The sequence below is a fragment of the Olea europaea genome, unplaced genomic scaffold (assembly GCF_002742605.1).
Source record: "Olea europaea var. sylvestris unplaced genomic scaffold, O_europaea_v1 scaffold19028, whole genome shotgun sequence".
NCBI lineage: Eukaryota > Viridiplantae > Streptophyta > Magnoliopsida > Lamiales > Oleaceae > Olea > Olea europaea.
The window spans coordinates 1-2,067 of NW_019236837.1; the positions used below are offsets into that span (position 1 = coordinate 1).

The 2,067-nt window shown below is 36.1% G+C and overlaps 1 protein-coding gene across 1 annotated transcript; it reads right to left on the reverse strand.

Annotated features, from left to right (window-relative positions):
• Positions 1-6: 6 nt before the first annotated feature.
• Positions 7-1,857, reverse strand: LOC111378932 (ACT domain-containing protein ACR10-like; the record flags this gene model as incomplete). The annotated part of the gene is made up of 2 exons (XM_023002225.1): positions 769-1,857; positions 7-350 (listed from the first exon to the last, which is right to left on the reverse strand). Coding segments are annotated over exons 1-2 (713 nt in total), but the record flags the coding sequence as incomplete, so codon positions are not given.
• Positions 1,858-2,067: the final 210 nt, after the last annotated feature.

A 2,067-nucleotide genomic window follows, 5' to 3' on the forward strand; every position in this document is an offset into this window, starting at 1 on the left:
GGGAACAGTGCATATTTGTGAACGTATTGAACTAGAACTAGTATAGCATGCTTAAAGGAAATTACCGAAAATATGACACTGTTGAGCATCTTCAGAGCAAGAGTAATATCATAGAAAACCAAAGGACGTCCCTTTCCAGATAACTCCACGGGGTTTGCAACTAGCAATTCAGTATCAGGGCCACGACTGATTACTGCTACTCTAAGAGGACGACTTAGTTCCATTCGAAGACGAGAGCACAATGCATTCTGTTTGCTTGAGTCAACTATTTTCTTACCATCCACTTGCATGATAAATAAGTCCAGCTCACATTCTGTTTTATCTTTCGTTGTCAATCGCCCATAAGAAATCTGGTTAAATTCATAACATTCTACAATTAGAAATTTGTGTGACTTGCATCTATAATAAACACTATTAATGAATAAGTAATGCAGGTTGTGAAAAACAACAAAAATTGAACGAGAAGATAACTTCTTGCAAATCAAGCATGCTGGTATCGCATCATATGATTACGATGACACGTGAATTCTGCACTAGAAAGTTGCTGACTTTGTTGTTGTTAATGGCACAGAAGAATAGGAGAATGGACCAAACGGAGCTGATTGTATCACAGGGTTCTATTCAAATTATATCAAAATAATCTCAGAAAAAGGATAATGACACTACCCATTCATTCAATCCAAATAGTGGAAAATTTCAGCATGCTTGCTTTTATCACATCAATTAGAAGGTAACATATTATACATCAACAAACTGAAAGTTACGCACCTGGATGTTATAATCCTTCAAAGTTCGCATTATATCGTATAAGAGGCCTTTGTGATCCTGACAAACAATTTGGACAAGTGTGTGAGCAGGACTCAACGAGTTATCCATAATGATGGATGGACTCCTGAAAGCCGCAGATCCAATTTTGCATTCATCGGCCTTGTCCATGTTAAACATCTCTTCGGTAATTTCATCAGGAAGAAATGATGCAGCTTGTAAACATGCAGTAGTTTCAGGGCCCACCATTTCTATTTCACTAGAGATCATAGCATCCCCGAGAACAAATTTTAAATGGTCATGCGTGTCCTCCTGTCTCTTCTCAGTGTGTAAAAGTCCCCTGATGGAAAATTGTGAAGAATACCAAGTCATTGAACGGAAGATGGTGATGAAAATTGTAGATGTGTCGGCATGCTAAAATTGATAAGACAAGAAAGGAGAATATATGCCCGTAGCACCAATTGAAAGTAAATCAAGAGAATGAGAATGACTACTTAGGTAGGTGGTTCGTAAAGAGACGCGATCTTAGTAAAACAAATTGAAGGAGAGGGGCATAAACAAAAACTAACATAACCAGCTTTCTCTAAAGATCTCGTTCCTTTGAATCTTCCAATAAAGCTAACAATAAACCAAAAGGAGCAATGATAAATGATTCATCTAGCCATCCCAAATTTATCGAGGAAAAAGACTTATTGTTGTTATTGTTGTATTTATTCAGTACCTGTATCTTCTGGATGGCATGTTTACTCATGAGATCACCTCTATATACTCTGGCATTCTCAGAACTTGTATTACAAATTAAATCTAATATATCTACATCCCTTTCAAGACACATTTCTGATTTAATGCTAAGGATTTCCTGCAATCTAGATTTATTTGTTTGAGAAAGATCGTAAAATATCCATAAAAAGAAAATTTCGAGATAACTGACTTAAAATAGAACTAGATAACCATTTTAAAAACACTGTGATTGAAAAGTATTTCTTTACAGGTGTACAAACAAAAAATTAGTAGCAGAAAAATCTATGGCAATAGAGTGAGAATAACCGAAAGAAGCTGATATTAATTTCTAAGACTGTAAGGAATACAGAACAGAACCTCGTGTCGGTGATGAAGAAGAGATCCAAGATTTTTTCATCCGGAGTGGTTGATACCTTAACTTTCTTTATAGTAAGCTCGAGCTCACATAGGACTTTAGTCACATCTGCCAAAAAATTGTCCAAAATTCAACTAATTGGTCTAACCCACATATCCTTCTTGGTTGAGATACTTTACTATCCAACAACAACACGGCGGAACTGA